The 17,752-nt window shown below is 37.6% G+C and overlaps 3 protein-coding genes across 3 annotated transcripts; 1 reads left to right on the forward strand and 2 right to left on the reverse strand.

The window, feature by feature from the left end:
• The first annotated feature begins 1,875 nt into the window (after positions 1–1,875).
• Positions 1,876–11,092, forward strand: LOC104229453 (enhancer of mRNA-decapping protein 4-like). Its single transcript, XM_070151878.1, is given in 13 exon segments — positions 1,876–2,218; positions 2,221–2,681; positions 3,490–3,539; positions 3,614–3,770; positions 3,851–4,069; positions 4,662–4,790; positions 5,086–6,714; positions 7,390–7,749; positions 7,822–7,941; positions 8,219–8,389; positions 9,487–9,645; positions 9,777–9,902; positions 10,460–11,092. Coding segments are annotated over 13 exon segments (4,230 nt in total). The 3' UTR covers positions 10,766–11,092.
• Positions 11,093–12,568: 1,476 nt separating this feature from the next.
• LOC104229452 (chaperone protein dnaJ 11, chloroplastic) lies at positions 12,569–13,057 on the reverse strand. Its single transcript, XM_009782103.2, has one exon. The coding sequence runs from the start codon at positions 13,055–13,057 to the stop codon at positions 12,569–12,571; it is 489 nt and encodes a 162-aa protein (XP_009780405.1).
• A 3,546-nt stretch (positions 13,058–16,603) lies between these two features.
• Positions 16,604–17,101, reverse strand: LOC104229450 (chaperone protein dnaJ 11, chloroplastic-like). Its single transcript, XM_009782102.2, has one exon. The coding sequence runs from the start codon at positions 17,099–17,101 to the stop codon at positions 16,604–16,606; it is 498 nt and encodes a 165-aa protein (XP_009780404.1).
• Positions 17,102–17,752: the final 651 nt, after the last annotated feature.

Here is a 17,752-nt window from a genome sequence, read left to right on the forward strand (position 1 = left end):
TTATACATGTACCAATTATGATACTGGTCATTGTGCTCCTAAGTATATTCTTATCTCTAGATTCAACTTTCGTCTTCCAAAACTAAAACAACAACAACAACAACAACCCAGTGTAATCCCACAAGTGGGGTCTGGGGAGGGTAATATGTACGCAGACCTTACCTCTACCCGATGAGCAGAGAGGCTGTTTCCAGGAGACCCTCGGCTCAAAGAGGCAACAAGAGACACTATATTAGTACTATCAATAGACTCATAATAAAACAACATAAAATACCATTAAATCCATAACATAACATAAATACCATAAAAATAAAGTAACAGCAATATAAGATATATAGGAAATACGAGAAAGATGGAAGGTATTAATACACAACAGATAAAGCCCATCATCAGTAGTTGATCAATAGCATCTTAAGACTAACTCCTAACTGGCTAGTCTCACTCTAGTACGCTGTAAAAAAGACATCACAATTTCCCTAACCTACAACCTTAATGCTCGATCTCCACAAGTCCCTGTTTAGGGTCATGTCCTCAGTAACCCTAAGTCGCGTCATATCCTGCCTGATCACCTCTCCCCAATACTTCTTAGGTCTCCCTCTACCTCTCCTCGTACCCACCACCGCCAGTCGTTCACACCTTCTCACCGGTGCATCAGTGTTCCTCCTCTGAATGTGCCCGAACCATCTGAGTCTTGCTTCCCGCATCTTGTCCTCCATGGGGGCCACACCCACCTTCTCTCGAATATCTTCATTTCTAATCTTATCCTTCCTTGTATGCCCGCACATCCACCTCAACATCCTCATCTCTGCAACTTTCATCCTCTGGATGTGTGAGATCTTCACCGGCCAACACTCGGTCCCATACAACATAGCAGGCCTAACCACTGCCCTATAAAATTTACCTTTCAGTAACAGTGGCACTTTCTTGTCACACAGGACTCCCGACGCTAACCTCCATTTCGTCTTCCAAAACTAAGGAACAAAATTTGTGTGAAAATAATTTTTAGTATGTTTATGTTTTGCAAATGTGATAAATAAAGCACGAGGACAAACATCCAAAATGTTGGACTATATTTATCGCAATATGTTTTCTTGTACGAACAACTGTATGTTGCACTTTCAAGATTAATATCAAAATTGACAACAAGAATATTGGTTAAGGCAGAGCAACCAAAGCATTAAGAGAAAACATACACAAAAAATATTGTCAACAAAGAAGTGTTTGTTAAGATATCATCACATGAAATACTTTTAAACTATAATATATAATTATCTAACTAACATGATAAAATTAATCATTTGTGTAAGTTTTGATGATGTCCTTTTATTTTAAATTCATGTAATATGCTAATATAATAATATTTTTTGATATTTAGATGATTATTGTATTATTATATATAAAAAAATTCTCATTAATTAAATTTTATTATTTTTTATATAAATAAATATTTAATTAATAACGTGCCATTATTAACCGCTAACTTCATATATACTGGTTATACAAAATATTCGGATGTTCTATGCCGGGCCACATCGTCAATAATCAGTGTGTGAATATTTATGAATTTAAATTCTCAAAAAGAATAACGTCCCAAGATGAAATAGTTACTCCATAATCCAGAGTATCATCTTCACTAAATTATTAAAGTCTCAGAAAAGTACTCGTAAGAAAGTACTGAAGGCTCTGCTCCCAAGTCTGCATCTTCCCCTTAATCGGACGGATCTGAAAAGTATCCATCCCCACACCGATTTCTTCTTCTTCTTCTTCTTCTTCCTCTTGATTCATCCAAATCCCTTCAAATCTGTACGTGCAGTATTCCCGTATCTACTATCTATCCATTTTCCCCGCACAATTAAATCTTGAGTTGTCACTCTCATGGCTTCTTCTCCTGGCAATCCAAACCAGCCAGGTGGTTCAGGACCATTCGATATGCACAAATTCTACAAGCCAAACCCTAATTCACCAAACCCTAATCCCAATCAAAACCCTAATTTAATTTCCTCCCCTTTCCCACCTCCTAACGCTTCTTACCCTCCACCCACCGTCGCCGGCGCCGGTGCCGGAGGTGTGTACCCGTATCCACCTCAAACGACAGCAGCCCCATTTCACCATCACCACCCTCAATTCAATCACCCCCACCTAACCCCCCAATACACCACCCCACTACCTCAACATGATGCCACCCAGTTTGCTCATCAGCAAAGATCCATGTCTTTCCCCACCCCCCTCTTCAACCACCCCCACCCCAACCTACTAGTCCTCACCAATTCCCTAACCCGAACCCTGGTGCTAGGCTTATGGCTTTGTTGAGTGCTCCCCCTTCTACTCTTGAAATCCCTCCTATACAACTTACCACTTCTGGGTCAGAGCTCTCTGAATTTTCCTCTGGCCCAAATGTCCCGGGCGCGGGACCTATGAGAATGGCGAGCAGCAAGTTGCCTAAAGGCCGGCATTTGAATGGTGATCACATTGTGTATGATATTGATGTTAAGTTGCCCAGTGAGGTGCAGCCTCAGCTCGAGGTTACTCCTATTACAAAGTATGGGTCGGATCCGGGTCTTGTATTGGGTCGGCAGATTGCAGTTAACAAAACTTACATATGTTATGGATTGAAATTGGGGGCTATACGGGTTCTTAACATTAATACTGCCTTGAGATCGTTGCTTAAAGGCCTTGCGCAGGTTGGATTTCTTAGCTTAAATACACACAGTGCAAAGACATTTTTACATTAACCTGTTGTAGTAGATTAATTATCATTTATACTAAATTACCCGTTAATCCTTATCAAGAGATTACCTGTAATTACTTAATAAATGCGGGAAAATAATTTGAATCTGTTGTACGAACCTTATAGGAAGAATGTTACAGCTTATGTTTGTTGCCGGGTGCAATATCTTAAGATTGGTGTTTTATCTGACATGCATTTCAGTTATGGAAAGACAATAATTTGGTCGAAGGACATTGTTCTTATGCAGAAGTTTTGATAATCACAATTTCATTCATAGTCAATGTGCCAGTTGCGTGTGAGATAGAAATATGCTTTCTTTCGTAATTTCGTAGGATTTGAGAATAAGCTTAAAAAGGATTCAACTTTGTAGCCACTCTCTGATATCAGGTATAAAGCTGTAGTCCGTGTTTGGGGTTCTATGACTTTCAACTGGAAGACTTCCACTGTACTTTCAAGTTAAGAATTTAAGACCATCCTATCATACTTGGAGCTGCTAAAAATAGTTGTCCTTGACTTCTGGTTAGATAAACAATAGTTATTCATGACTTCGGCATTTGTTTATTACGTGGTACATATTTTGAAGTGAGTGTTATTTTATCGATTGATTAATGTACAAATCCGTTGGTACTAGATCTTGTTTGGTTTAAATAGAAATAATTGATCTTGTGAGAAGTATAGAAATTTGATCTTTATAATCTGCTTTCTCCTTCCCTTAAAAAAACCATATTTTATTCATCTGGGGACCTTGTTTGTTCTTTCAGAGGGTCACAGACATGGCTTTCTTTGCAGAGGATGTTCATCTCTTGGCTAGGTAGGGGCTCCGTTCTTTTGTACTTTCTACTTATGCAGTAAGTAGTCTATGTTTCTAATTTGGTTTTGTCTCAGTGCGAGTATTGATGGCCGGGTTTATATATGGAAAATTACCGAAGGACCAGATGAAGAAGATAAGCCACAAATTACAGGAAAGATTGTCATTGCTGTTCAAATTGTGGGTGAAGGGGAATCTGTGCACCCACGTGTTTGTTGGCATTGTCATAAACAAGTATCGACCTATCTCTCTATTTGGGTGTTGTTTTCTTCTGTTGATGTTGTGCTTAACTTTTCTTATGTTCTCTTCTATAGGAAATTCTCGTGGTTGGAATCGGGAGACGCATTTTGAAAATTGATACCACTAAAGTGGGAAAAGGTTCAGTTTTTTCAGCTGAGGAACCTCTCAGGTGTCCTGTTGACAAGTTGGTTGATGGGGTACAACTTGTTGGTACCCACGATAGAGAAGTGACTGATTTATCTATGTGCCAGTGGATGACCACGCGTTTGGTATCTGCTTCAGTGGATGGCACGGTTCGTGAGGGTTTTGGTCTCTGTTGTCTTTTAATCTATTTGATGCAATGTATGTGTGTGTATATATACTTATATTTTACTTCTAAAAAAATGGCTTGATGTAATGTTTCTTGGCATAACCTCTATGTAACTGTTCGTATAAATCCACATGTTTTCGCTGTGAAAATGATAACTCAACCAAAAACTCAGACCCCAACGTGTTATTCACTAAATTTTTAGAGTCATGTTGCTTGTATTTGATGACCGATCTTAAAAAAAGAAAAAGTTTGCTTGTATTTGATGAGATGGGACTCATGTATATTTTAAAAAACTACTTACTCCTAATTGACGTTTAGAAGTTTCTAAGAATAGCATGTAAAATCCTTTGGTTTCTGAGGTGTTGTTCTTTTCAAGGATACTTGCATGTATTAGTTCCTTGGGTTATATGCATTCTTTATCTTTTATGTTTTGGACCCATTTAAAACTCTGAAAATGAAACAAACAGGATAAAGTATGATCCCGATTGCAAAAGGTTGATTTGTTGTATTGCTACTTGGCAAAATTTGGATGCTCTCTATTGACTGGTGCGTGTGGATTTTATCGTGATTTCCAGATAAAGATATGGGAAGACCGGAAGCCCCTTCCTATAGCAGTTCTCAGGCCTCATGATGGTCACCCTGTTAATTCTGTTACCTTCTTGGCTGCTCCACATCGTCCAGATCACATCATACTCATCACTGGGGTATGTGCTAATGCATTTTGCGCTGGTCACTTTTTGTCAGAACATCAACCGTTTTTTCTGACTAGTAGTTTTGTTTCCTAGAAAATAACATATTCTCAGATGCCATTTACTTGCCGTCCATGCTAATTTGCTCAAAACTGTTTCTCAAATGCCATTTATTGCCCTAAAAAAGATCATATTCTTGGAGACCAGTTATTCTTTGTTCAGAATTTCAATCACAACTCTATTTTTTCTTCCCCATGAGTTTGCCTTGTGGTGGTTCTTGAGTTTGAGTTGACCATTTAAAGGTGTTCAGGGTCCTCTTAATCGGGAGGTAAAGATATGGGCTTCAGCAAGTGAAGAAGGCTGGTTGCTTCCTAGTGATGCTGAGTCATGGCGCTGTACACAGACATTGGAGCTGAAGAGTTCAGCTGAAGCTCAAGCTGGAGAGGCATTTTTTAACCAAGTTGTAGCCTTATCTCAAGCAGGTTTACTTCTACTAGCAAACGCAAAAAAGAATGCTATATATGCTGTGCATCTGGAGTATGGCCCAAACCCGGTGGCAACCCGGATGGATTACATAGCAGGATTTACAGTTACCATGCCAATTTTGAGTTTCACTGGGACGAGTGATCTATTGCCCAATGGTGAACAGATTGTTCAGGTGTATTGTGTACAGACGCAGGCCATTCAGCAGTATGCTTTGGACTTGTCCCAATGCTTGCCACCTCCAACAGAGAATGTGGTTTTCGAAAGGACGGAATCCGGTGTTTCCCGTGATGCTGCTAGCATTGAAGGATCTGCTCCTGCTGACCCCCCTAGAAGTAAACAGCAGGAGCTTCCTTTATCTAGTTCTGCACCCAAATCATCTGTACATGAAAGTGGCTTTGAGATATCACCAACAGCTAGACATCCTAGTACTGCACCTACTGAATCGGCCCCCTCTCAAGAATTAGCTTCCTCCATTATAGAAACTAAATCGTCTACTTTTCCCACTGTAACTAGTGATAGTGACATTGCCCCCATTGCATCACCTCCGCCTCCTTTGAGTCCTACATTGTCTCGAAAACTATCTGGTTTTAGAGGTCCATCAAACAGCTTTGAGCGTGGCACCTCTGATAATGAGCAAGTTGGGGATCCAAAAGTTGTTGAATATTCAGTTGATCGGCAAAAGGAGGGCACAACTCCAAATGTGTCTGATGTTACTTCCTTGGATGATGAACCTAAAAATGATGAATCTAAACAGTCACAGAATGATGTTCCCTCAGGTATCAGTCCTCCTGTTAAGTTCAAGCACCCAACTCATTTGGTGACTCCTTCAGAAATATTGATGGCTAGATCATCCTCTGAGGTTAACATTGTTAACGAGCAGAAAAGTGAGTCAGAATTGAATATCCAGGATGTTGTAATTAACAATGACGCCCGTAATGTTGAGGTGGATGTTAAAGTTGTTGGTGAAGCAATATTCAGTCAGAAAACTGATGTTGGCTCTCAAGAAGAACTTCATTCTTTTGTGTCAGAAAATAAGGAGAAAGCCTTTTGCTCTCAAGCATCTGATCTTGGAATAGAAATGGCTCGAGAATGTCGCGCTTTATCTCCTGAAACCTATACTGTGGAGGAATCTAGGCAGTTTGATGGGGCTGGTAGAAGTGAGGGACCGTCGCAACCTTCAAGTACACTGGAGGAAGATCGTGACTCTGCAAAGGAGACCTCTGAAAAGGATCTGGACTCAACAATGTCGGTCACTGTTCATCAAGCACCAGCTCCCACTGCAAAAGGGAAAAAGCAGAAGGGGAGGAATACTCAAGTATCTGGGCCGTCATCATCATCGCCTAGTGTTTTCAATTCAACAGATTCTTTAAATGAGTCTGGTCTCAGCTCAAGTACCCCTTCTGTGGAAGCTGCTTTCTCACAAATTCTGTCCATGCGTGAGATGCTAAATCAGGTGCTTCTTTTAGTCCTAAGAGCATATGTATTTGGATATCTGAAGTTTAGTGTTTTCCTCATTTAATTTTTTTGTTGTGTGTGTGGGTGTGTGTATTTTGTTGCTTAGCATTAGTATATCATGACGGTTCATGCATTAGCTTTTAGATTGTTTCATGTTACTAAGTAATTGATTTCATCATTTTTATCATTCATTCTTTGCTTGATATGCCACCTGTAGCTGTATTTCTACTTTCTGTTAGGGTTGTTTTCCCATCTACTAATTAACAGGTTTTTGCAATGGTCCTTGCCCTGGCTGATCATCCTCCTGAAATTCGTTGAACAATTGTTTCAAGTTTTAAATTTTTGGTGTTTTTTTATTTGTGTTCACCTTCTGGAACTACTTTATCAAAATATTCATTATCAACTCTTCAACAGCTCAAATGGTGGAAGCTGAACTTTTTGTATATTCTTCTCCGTGTGGGAACAGCATTCATGCTATTCAAAAAAATTATGTCATGCATTGAAGATATATCGAGGATGCTGACAAGTTCATCCTTACTGCAGTTACACGTTACCAAAAAAATATTGAGTTAATTACGTTACTAATCCAACAAAAAACCTCATTTTAATTTTGTTCTGTCAAGATCTTATTCTTATGTGTTCTCTTTTTTCCTCTGTTTGCTGTTTCATGTAGCTTCTGACTATGCAAAAAGATACACAAAAGCAGATGGAAATGATGGTTGCTGTCCCAGTGACCAAAGAAGGAAGAAGACTTGAGGCTGCCCTGGGACGGAGCATGGAAAAATCTGTCAAGGCCAATTCTGATGCTTTATGGGCTCGTTTACAAGAAGAGTGTGCAAAACAGGAGAAGTCTCTTCGTGATCGTACACAACAAATGGCGAATTTGATCTCTAACTGCTTAAACAAGGACATGCCAGGGCTGATTGAAAAATTAATGAAGAAAGAACTAGCAGCTGTTGGACAAGCTGTGGCACGCAGTATTACCCCTACCATTGAGAAAACTGTATCAGTTGCAATTTCAGAAGCATTCCAGGTTAATAATATGAAAATCTGAACCTTTGCTTGTATGGATTTGTTTGTGGTGTGACTGAATGTTATGGTGCAGAGAGGAGTTGGTGACAAGGCAGTGAACCAACTGGAGAAAGCAGTAAACTCCAAACTTGAAGCTACTGTAGCTAGACAAATCCAAGCACAATTCCAGACCTCTGGCAAGCAAGCTCTGCAGGTAAGCATGGGTTGCTTTTTACTGAGCTAATGCCACTAATGTGGGTATAAATTCCTCGCATTGTCATGCTCATTTTTTCCCCTAATGACTGGTTTATAATGCTAGATTCTAGCTTATCTTTTCATCTAGCATAGTGGCCCTAAGAGTATAACTTCCTGATCCTCTTAACTTCTGCCCTTCCTGCTGCCTCTGTGCCACCCCAGAAATTCAGAGATATTGTACATTTCAAATCAGTGTTGAATGTGTCTTATTTAATGGCGTGGGAACTGTCATGCAGGAAACACTGAAATCTACTTTGGAAGCTTCAGTGATCCCTGCCTTCGAGATGTCATGCAAGGCAATGTTTGAGCAAGTAGATTTAACATTCCAGAAAGGCATTGCTGACCACTCGGCTGCTGCGCAACAGCAATTTGAGTCCGTGCATTCCCCGTTGGCACTTGCTCTAAGAGTATGGAACTTTTCTAATTTTATTTATCCTTGTGGTTTCTTGCTAATCTTTGTTAGACTGTCGTTTCTCTGCTTCTAGTTTATCTATACTACATCAAGTATATTATCCCTTGGTTGTAACCAAGGGAATAATTCTTCCACTTCTTGTGTTGACTTATTCTTTATCCCTTACTGTGTTTTGAATTCGGCAAGATACTTTTCTTCGTTTCTATGTTGCTCGGACTCTTCGAAAATATCATCGGGTGCGTGCCGGATTCTCCAAAAGCAGTGACTTTTGGAGAATCCGACACGGGTGCGGCAGTATTTTGAAGAGTCCGCGCAACATAGCTTCGTTTGATCTCTTTCATACCATCTTTTGGTTTAGTTTGGTATAGTGGGTTCAAGGGTGCACGTGTTTAGTTGTTTAAATCCTGTAGTGCTCTACAATGATATTCTCAGCCCAAGGTTTTCATGTTTTTGCTCAATTTTATCTTTGATGAACAACTTATTGAATGATGACTCACTGATTACAAACTATACACTGATCTCCGCAAATGATTGCCTTTCTTTCCACCATGCAGTCCGAAAGTGGTTAAGGAAAGTTTCAATACAAATTAATATAACATAAAAAAATAAGCCATGCTCTCTTTTTACCATCCTCATTTCTCAATACAACATTTTCACTATCATATTCTCCAAAAAGGCGAAAACACAGGATTGAATATAATATACCGCATGATACTCTATCCTCATTTCTCAATACAACTTTTTGCAATATTATATTCTCCAAAAGCACGTCATTAAACTTAATACACCACATGTTCCGCTCCACAAATAAGACAACTCATATTAGTTATTACATTGTATGTTCCGCAAACAAGACGAATCACCCTTTTCAATTGCCTTAATTGACGCGCAGAGTTAAATTAAAATAGTTAAAATGGAAAGAGGGAAGTGGTTCTATCTTTGTTTATGTTCTTCTTTCCTCTCAACCTACTTTGTAACCTGGTGGATGTGTTGATATAAAAGATAAAAAAATGATTAAATAATGATGAAGTTTGGAAACTAGTGAGCTCTTATCCTCTTTGGAATTAGACACTCATTGGACTCAATTTTCAGGATGCCATAAATTCAGCGTCGTCAATGACTCAGACATTGAGCGGAGAGCTGGCTGATAGTCAGAGAAAGTTGCTTGCTCTCGCAGTTTCTGGAGCAAATCCCCAGTCAGCAAATCCGCTGGTTAGCCACATGAATAATGGATCATTGCTGCATGAGAAGGTTTGTCCTATATTCCTTGGTGGAGCAAAGAATTAACTGCTCATATTTTGCTATTAAGAATTTGTTGCTTAAATTTTCCTGCCTTTTGTCTTGCTTTACTGTACTCATTCATATATTTATGTCTGCAATAGATTGAGACACCTCCAGATCCAACCAAAGAGTTATCTAGACTGTTAGCGGAGCACAAGTATGAGGAAGCATTCACTGCAGCGTTACAAAGAAGTGACGTATCAATTGTCTCGTGGTTATGCTCTCAGGTATGCTGTTTACATTGGCATTTACGTACTGATAGGATTATCATGTACTTTAAGGTCAGTTGCTGAGGAATATTTTTTAATGGGAAAAAGGGAGATTAATAGGGTCCAGGAGAAGAGAAACAGTTGGGGAAGGGAGGAGGAAGTAAGGGGGCATCATAAAATTGACAGTGTTTTTGTACAAAAACAAACAACTCAGTTCTGTCATTACTTTTTGGAGCATATTATTGGCTTGTTTATTAAAAGTTCTTACCTCGAACCTGGCTGACCATTGACATCCAATAAAATTGGGACCATACTGAGAAGAAAGTTCTTATCTCGAATCTATCCAAAGAAAAAGTTCGTAGCTCAAAATGAAGCATTTCAAATTTCTGTTATGGTAATAAATTCATATGTGCTTGCATTCAATTGTTAGAGATATGCACACACAAAAAGAACAGCTGTTTATGGTTGTTGGGGGGGGGGGAGGGGATGGTATTCTCCTTGATTTGGCTTCACTAACAAATTGAGGACGGTATTCTGTAGTGGAGTCTTGATCATTTCTTGGTGTCTTGTACCAGGTTGATTTGCCAGGGATTTTGTCCTTGAATCCTCTCTCTCTGAGTCAAGGAGTGCTCCTTTCACTTCTTCAGCAGTTGGCGTGTGATATTAGCAAAGAGACGGTCCAAAAACTATCCTGGATGAGGGATGTGTTGACTGCCATAAATCCAACTGACCCGATGATCGCAGTGCATGTGCGGCCCATTTTTGAGCAAGTATATCAAATATTACACCACCGCAGAAGTATTGCTACAACCCCCGCTGCTGAACTTTCAAACATTCGGCTGATTTTGCATGTAATCAATTCGATGTTGATGAGTAAATGATCAAAAATATGATCATGTTTGGTGAATATACAAGCCTGTACAAATCCTAGGAATATCCATGGAAAGGCAAGTCGTACTGTAAAATTGAAGTCTGCACCAACCTCCTATTATCTCTTTTTGTTTTACTTTTTCTAGGTAAAACCGTAATCAGTTGGGTGAATTTTCCTGTTGTAGAGACTTAAGCACAAAAAAAAAGGACAGAATAGATTTTTTGAAGTTGTAGAGTTAGTATTTTTGGGTGAGTTTTCCGTATATACCGAATTTTGACTTGTACATTGTTATTATACTCCAATTTTAAGCGGGAACTCAAAAGTGCTGTTTTTATTACTCTTCTAATGATCCTATTTGTGCGAGGAAAACTCATTTTTTATTTTTGTTTACTTTTGTAGTTGAAGTCTGGTCGTTTATGGTGGACTGTCATTTTGAGTTCCGTTTTATCTTTTAGAATTTGGATTCCCATTAGTGCTTTATGCTTGCCTGGACTGTCAACTTTTATCTACATCTTTTAAGTTTTTAATATGATGTGTTATTGCACTTGTGGGATCACACACTGGTATGTTGTATTCTTAGCTAATATATCCTTCTGTATGAGCTAAGTTAGAAAGCTCCCATTTATGAACCAAAATTTCTAAAGTGATGTGCTATTCTTGAGCAATATATTGCACGAGCAAAGTAAGAATGCCCTACCTTATCTATAAAACTAAGTTTCCTCTTACTTACTAAGTGCCATAGCTAGAGGGTTCTTTTTTATTTAAGTAAATCATATTGTAAAATTAACTCTACAGGAGAACTCAAGCTTGAAATCGTGAATTTGAGTTTGAGTTTTGCTCATTTCATTTACAGATGAAAACCTTCGTCCTTTACTTTAATAGTCGAGGATGGGGAGTATCTATGTCTAGACCTTAACCCACATTTTGATTTTCATTACATACAAGTTTTTCCTCGGGATTTGTAAAGGTTATTAGATCTTTCGCTGATTTATTTAATTTTAGATGATACATCTCGCAAACCATAAAATAAATAGAAATTAAGATGAACAAAACCAAATTAGCTCTTTGTTCGTTATAAAAAAAAAAAAAAAAAAAAAAAAAAACCTTGTAGCACATTTTGTTTAGCTAACTCCACAATCTAATGGAGACATCCTACTTCAACCCGCATTATACAAAATACTATACGTACTAACAATAAATAGTGAAATAACACAATGTCTTCCCCACACTTCGAAAACAAATAATTACAAGAATTTTCGTACTATTAGGCCCCTGTGGCCATTTTTTTAATACTTTTTTTTCAAAAAAATTCACTTCTTTTTTTAAATCTGTGTTTGTTCATAAAATTTTTAATTTTCACTTTGAAGATTAATTTTGTAATTTTTTGAAAATTTGAAAATTTTCCAAAAAACTGTTTTTCAAAATTTTAATTTCAGATCACTCTGTAAAAATAAAAATAAAAACAAAAATTGTATTCATCCAACCTTCAAACACAAATTTTCAAATAGCATTTTTATTTGATTTTTTTTTTTCACTTTTTCCGGAATTTATAATTCTCGTGTCCAAACGCCCAGTTAATATCTGCGAGACTTTTCTAAACGAAGCCATGAAATTGTGAAATATGTATTTCCTCAGAGAAGACTTTTCTTTTTTTCCTTGCATTTCTGGCCAATTGGCTCAAGTAGAAGGAGCATAAATGAGAACAAAAAAAAAGAACAAGACGCAGGATGTACACTAACTAAATCTCCATCTAAAGCCACTTAACAAAATACAGTGTGAAGGCGGAGAAATGTGGGGTCCTAACAATCTGTCATCACCAGCATTGATCCGTTTCCCATCTCCGGGTCGGATAAAACTCCGACCTACTGATACGATATCCATTGGAAGAGTGCCCAAAACCTCGCCGACGAGAGCCTACGCTTAACTTGAGATCGTACAGCGCCCTGGAAGAAGGATCAGAGAGCGTGGCATAAGCGTCGTGAATCTCAATGAAATTCAGGCCGTCGGAAGATTCCTCCGGCAGAGAAGCAGCATCGGGATGGTACAGTTTAGCCAAATTCCGGTAAGCAGCCTTAATCTCTTTCGCTGAAGCATCTCTTTTAACCCTTAACACCTCATAGAGACTCGCCGGTCTTGTCCTCTCCAACGCCGGCGGAGCCTCGGCAACGGCGGAAGCACATATCGATAATCTCTTAGTATTCTTCCCAATGTACGAAATTCCAAATGCGGCGGCGGAAGAGGAGGAGTTATGAACGGAAAAGGGAAAGGAAGTTGGGGAAATTAGGGTTAGGGATTGGACCATTGGAGAATTATGATTTTTTCAATTTGTCAGACGAAAATGCGGAAAGCGGAGTGAGATATAGAAAGTTTTTTGTGGGGTATAATTTATTATTTAAAGAAAAACTGAGAAAAGAGGTTTTGTTTTTATTTTATATAGAAAAAATGAAAAAGTCTAAGGAGGGAATCTTTAAACCCGAGGACGGCGTACCCACCGTTTTTTAAGATTACAGTTGCAAAATGGAAGACTGTGTGCTGACGAGGCATTTTTCTTATGCCTTCTAGAAGATTGGGAATAGTATATTTAAAACTACGAGACAGTCTCGTACTACATCAGATGCAGTTGGAGCTGTAAGGTATTAAAGATTATTATTATGGCCTCCAAATGCTTAATCTTGGTATTTTATACTACCCCGTCCCGTTCCAATTAATATGAAGGTATTTGACAAAATTTTAAAAATACAAGGAAGACTTGATTTTTGAAATTTGTGGTATAAAATAAATAATAAAAATTTATGTGGTTATAAATTATTTCATTAAAAGTAAAAAATAAAATTTAAAATTGAATTGTTACTGAATATAAAAAGTATTATTCTCTTTTTGATTGAATAAAAAAGAAAAAAATATCACATAAATTGAAACGGAGCAAGTATTATATACTCCTTACTCTTAGGGGTCGTTTGGTATGAAGTATAAGAAGTTATAGTGCTGGTATAAAAAATTAATATCATCTTAATGCTTTGTTGGTTAGCAAATCTGTTATAAGTTATCCCGAGATTAAAATTAGTACCGGGATAACTTATACCTTGTAGAGGGTGGGGTAATTAGTGCCGGGATAACTTATACTTTCTTCTTAGAAATTATGCAATTGTCATTTTGATATAACATACCAAACAGTGAATAAAAAACAATACCAGCATAACTTATCCCGGCATAAACCGTATTCGAACCAAAGGACCCCTTAAGCTACTATCTATTCGCTTGAGTCTTGGCAACAATTTTTAAATATCTAGGACCTCTACTTAAAGGTAAGTCTGTATAGAGTGGTAAACGAAAGTGAGCTAAGATTGGATGGGGAGTATTTTGTCCCTTTTATTGATCAATTGAGTGCAACTTCAAATTAATTATTTCAGATTCCGAATGTCTAAATAAGAAAAGAGTTAGGATTAAACAGATCAAAGTATACTAATTGAAAGCGTATAATCAAATGTGATCAGCTCAAACCATTTCTTATTGTAACTGGTTACAGTTTTCTCTCAATTGGTTGATACTTTGTTTATATTTTTTATTAGGATTAGGATACACAGCAAACTATTTGTCTTTTAACTATACTTGCAAATAACTAGTTGACTGGTCATATTTGGACCATGTTTACCTAAAATTTGACTGATTACCTTGGAATTAGCCTGTTTTGAACTATCTTTAGCTATATCTCTCATTCAATCCTCAAACTTTGACATGATAAATAATTAAAGGGGTGGGAAGTGAGTCTGTTCAAGGATGGAGGGCTAGAAAAAGAACAACACACTTCTGTCTCCCATTTTCAATAATAATGTACTACTTCCCAGGTGGACCCAAGATTTTTATCAAGCGGATTCAAAATACAAAATAAATAAATATACAAAAACGTCAACAAAATAAATTATAATGATGCAGAGAACTGGGGAAAAAGTGTTCTATATAGGGGAAAAACACCATGAGTATAATAGTGTTCGAAAAGTGTTCTATATTCGAACTCTGTACATCCCAGAAAACTTGAACCCACTTTGCCAGTGGGCTGGATAATGCCTTTGTACTAAGTGGGGTCAAAAAAATATATATAACAGCATTTTCTTGAAAAAAGGTAAAATATAATAGTGTTATTTTTAGACGAACCGGGTTCATATAAACCTTCTTGATCCCACGTGGGTCTGCCCCTGACTGTACTCCATTATAATGCATACTCCAGAGTCCCTTCAATCCAGTTTATGTAAAAGTAAAAAAATAAATTAAATTTGTACCAAAAGCTTTTGTAGCCACACAAAGTCACAAATACTGGCATGTTTAAAACTCCAATATTCAAAGTTTTATAATCATACAAATATTATAACATGTTCAAGACTAGAAGTTTCAAAAGCTTTCTTTTCTCCTAAACTCCGTATCCAATCACACATGATCACATAAAATAAAACAAATAGAATATTAATTAATAAATATATAATCATAATTAAGTATTAGATGTTTATATGTAAATAAATATAAATTATGAATGTGATAATTTAGTGTAAACACTAAATGGGGATAGATTTTTCCTCCCTTTTTGTGGGTTTGGCCTGCTGTCTATACTCTGTAAAAACAGAGGAAATGTTTCAAAACTGTAACTAACAGATTCTAAGTAGAAAACTGTGGTAAGCTCACCGTCATTTCTCACGTGGCTATGCTTCTAGAAGCCCTTCTCTTCCACTCCACGAAGAAAATATCCAGAACCCTCCCCCCCTCCCCCTCCCCCTCCCCCCACTAATTTGGAGAAAAGTCACTGTCGTTCTTCATTGACTGTTGACGTCCCCTTCGATTTTTATACAAACAAAAGTCTCCGTTGGGTTTGATTTTTGAAGGTTGGACCCTAATTTTAGCGAATTCTTCTATATTTAGCTTTGTATTATAATTGCATTTAAGCAAGGATAAGGCTTCTAGAAACTTTACCCTTTAAACCATTTCTATGTGAAAAACAAGAATTAATATTATAACCAACAAAAATTGCAGTAATGAATTATCTAATGATATAGTCGTGCTTTACCACTCCCTCCAATCTTCTTTACTTTTCCTTAATTAAGATGAAAGTGATCCATTATTTAAATTTGATTGATGATGCTTCATTTCTACTCTAAGATATAGATTTAAACTCTTTGCTAGTCTTGACTCTTGAATGGTTGGATTTGCTGATATCAGTCTCTTATATCTTCCCTTTACGAAATAAATTGGTAAATATGTGACATTTCATGTATCACTTAATTATTATTATAGAAAAAATATGGGCAGTGGGTTCAATTTAACCTAATCTTTTTTATACAAAACACCAATATATGTAGGTGAAAACTAAAAACCTATTTAAACTTTGAGAAATATTACGTTTGAACACAAACTTAAAAACACAAGAAGCTCAATTCTAATTCTCTTAAATATTAAATTCAAGAATTTTAAATCTTAAATTGGCCCTGGTAATCGCAATTATACTCTAAGAAATACATATAAATTCTTTGTTCGTCTTTGAATGTTGGATTTGTCATATCCTACTGAAATTAGTCTCTTATTTCTTCCCATTTGAAATAAAATTAAGTAAATACGTGACATTAATTCATGACTCAACTCAATTTTTTTAAAATCTTTTCGCTTTGAGATGCCTATGAGATGAAATTGTGAAATATGTATTTACTGATATCCTTAAAAGAGACATTTTAAAAAATTTCCAACTGGCTCCTCGGTATGGAACAGAAAAAAGAGGAAACAAAAACGGATACTCCTATAAATACTAAATTGCCACTTGATAGATTACAGATTTACAGTGTTCACGCGGCAAAATGTGGGTCCCTAATCACCAACACTGATCCGTTTCCCATCTTCGGGCCGGGTAAAACTCAGACCCATAGATCCGAACTCCGTCGTCGGAGCTCCCAAAACCTCGTCGAGGGGAGACCGCGCTTAACTTCACGTCGTATAGAGCCCTAGACACAGGATCAGATAGCGTCACGTAAGCGTCGTGTATCTCAATGAAATGCCGGTCGTCGGAAGATTCCTCCGGCCGAGAGGCAGCGTCGGGATGGTATAGCTTAGCCAAATTCCGGTAAGCTGCCTTAATCTCTTTCGCTGATGCATTTTCTTTTACCCTTAGCACCTCGTAAAGACTCGCCGGTGTTCTCCTCTTCAATGCCGGTGGAGCCTCCGCAACGGCGGCAGCATATATCGATGCTCTGCGTGTATTCTTTCGGAGAAATAAGACACGACGATCGGAGAAGCCGGCGGTGGAAGTAGAAGTATTCTGAAGAGCAAAAGAGAAGGAAATTCCGGCAGGTAGGGCTAGGGATTGAACCATCGGAGAGTTATTACTAATACAATTCTTCAAACGAATAATATGTGGAAAACGTAACGGAGCAAGATATAGAAAGTTGTGTATAATTTAAAGAGAAGGTGAGGGAGAGGTTTTTATATGTAAAATGGAAGTTAGGGAGGGGAATCTTGGGCACCCACCGTTTCTATCGGTTTACAGTTTGAGCAAAGAAGACTGTGTGCTGACGAGGTATCTTTTCCTTCTCAATAATTGGATTTATTACTTTTTGTCCTTTTGTTTATTTCTCATTGTTGGTCCTTTTTTTTTTTTTTTGTTCCCGCTCGATGTTCGATATCCGTATTGGAGCTTAACTATATCCGGATTCACGCTGCATAGGGCCCCATTTGGGGAGAAACGCTTCCTACCAAGGATTTTTTCATACTCAGAGCTCGAACTCGAGACATCTGATTAAGGGAGGAACAGTCTTATACACTGCACGTCTGCACCACGTCATTTGGTGGTCATTGTTGGACTTATTTGTACTGGGTTCTATTAATCCGAATTCGCAAAGTACTTTTTACCAAAGACTACTTTATATTCAAAGCTTGAATATGAAACTTTTAGTTACATTTGAGGAGTACTTACCACTTCACCCTAAACCCTAAACCCTAAATCCTGAATTCTTTGGTTAGCGTA

Source organism: Nicotiana sylvestris, chromosome 7, assembly GCF_000393655.2.
Source record: "Nicotiana sylvestris chromosome 7, ASM39365v2, whole genome shotgun sequence".
Classification (NCBI taxonomy): Eukaryota; Viridiplantae; Streptophyta; class Magnoliopsida; order Solanales; family Solanaceae; genus Nicotiana; species Nicotiana sylvestris.

What these genes read in the sequence shown, in the direction of transcription:
- LOC104229452 (XM_009782103.2), bottom strand. Translation starts at nt 13,057, where the DNA reads ATGGTCCAATCCCTAACCCTAATTTCCCCAACTTCCTTTCCCTTTTCC.
- LOC104229450 (XM_009782102.2), bottom strand. Translation starts at nt 17,101, where the DNA reads ATGGTTCAATCCCTAGCCCTACCTGCCGGAATTTCCTTCTCTTTTGCT.